General features: G+C 29.6%; 1 protein-coding gene across 1 annotated transcript; it reads right to left on the bottom strand.

Annotated features, from left to right (window-relative positions):
• Positions 1-416: 416 nt before the first annotated feature.
• On the bottom strand, positions 417-877 carry LOC149171459 (E3 ubiquitin ligase complex SCF subunit sconC-like). The gene is made up of 2 exons (XM_089425988.1): positions 611-877; positions 417-509 (listed from the first exon to the last, which is right to left on the bottom strand). The coding sequence occupies exons 1-2, from the start codon at positions 875-877 to the stop codon at positions 417-419; spliced, it is 360 nt and encodes a 119-aa protein (XP_089282114.1).
• Between the last annotated feature and the right edge of the window lie 341 nt (positions 878-1,218).

Below are 1,218 nucleotides of genomic sequence, written 5' to 3'. Positions count from 1 at the left end.
AAACAATCATAATTATATAATAATATAATTTGCAGTTTTATAAAATAATATCAGTCATGTTTTAAAATTCACTACAAACAATATGATGAAATATAATATAAAAGGAATGATATAAAAATAAAGAGTAGTTTTATGTGCAACTTTTTGGAAAGTTTTCAGCTTCATTAAAATAACAAGTTTGACAATTGGGCTCTTCCGAATAGAAGTGCCTTAAAGATTTTTGAGGGTGTTGAATCCATATATGCAGTAAAAAAAAGAGTTTAAACAACACAAATCAAGATTTGGCCATAAAAATTTTAGCCTGAAATCCACCAAAAACTCCAAAATATCAGACTTAAAAACTACTCCTAAAAAAAATATCAAACTAACTAAATACAGATTTTCTTCGATTTAATTATTTTTATATTAAAAATTCATCACTCTCGAATCTCTGGCCTGGCAAGGATTTCTCTTTCCAATTTCTCACTTGACAAATCCAAAAGACTCTGCATAGCAAGAAAATCTGCTGCCTGCAATAACATAATATAAAACATATCAATCAGCATTCAATTACATTACTTATTGACTTTTAAAAAGATAATACTCCACAGTATTTTTATGATAACAATACCTTTATTATATCCCGCAGTGTTGACATGTCCACGTTGATAAAATTCTGATCCCACTCTTTAATTTCACGTGAGGTTTGACTTGAGTTGCGTAAATGATAGTCATAGTATTGGATCACCTTTTCCAATATTGGAGTGGATACATAAACAGGCACAGTTGCATGAGATATATCGATGAATTCTGCCATATTCTTTATCACCTTCGACTCCATTGCAATTTCTCCCTCAGATGTTTCCAGTGCCACTGTGTTGACCATATCGTTTTCCATTGATCGTTCCACTTAAACCAACTCAGATCCTGTGTGTCCGAAGTCAAAGGGTAGAAATACAAAGTAACGCGAGCTGAACTTAGATATTAATGTGCAGTTGAGAGAGAAATATAAAACATTTAGAAATGGATTATATATATATATATATATATCAGAGTTTTTTCACTGACCTTTTTCCACCACCGATCTCTATTATGATCATTTTTAGTATTTATTTTATGTCAAATTAAGTTTTATTTTTGTAAGTTTGGTCAGACTACATTTTTATTATTATGTTATGATAATCTTCTTAAAGATGGACATACATGATGATCATCGAATTATTATTAAAATAATGTGAA

The sequence above is a fragment of the Pinus tabuliformis genome, chromosome 4_2 (genome assembly GCF_031772625.1).
Source record: "Pinus tabuliformis cultivar Carrire ecotype Pingquan chromosome 4_2, CPIR1, whole genome shotgun sequence".
Taxonomy (NCBI): domain Eukaryota; kingdom Viridiplantae; phylum Streptophyta; class Pinopsida; order Pinales; family Pinaceae; genus Pinus; species Pinus tabuliformis.
The sequence above is the reverse complement of the archived record's forward strand: the minus strand, read 5'-3'. Positions and strand labels throughout refer to the sequence as shown.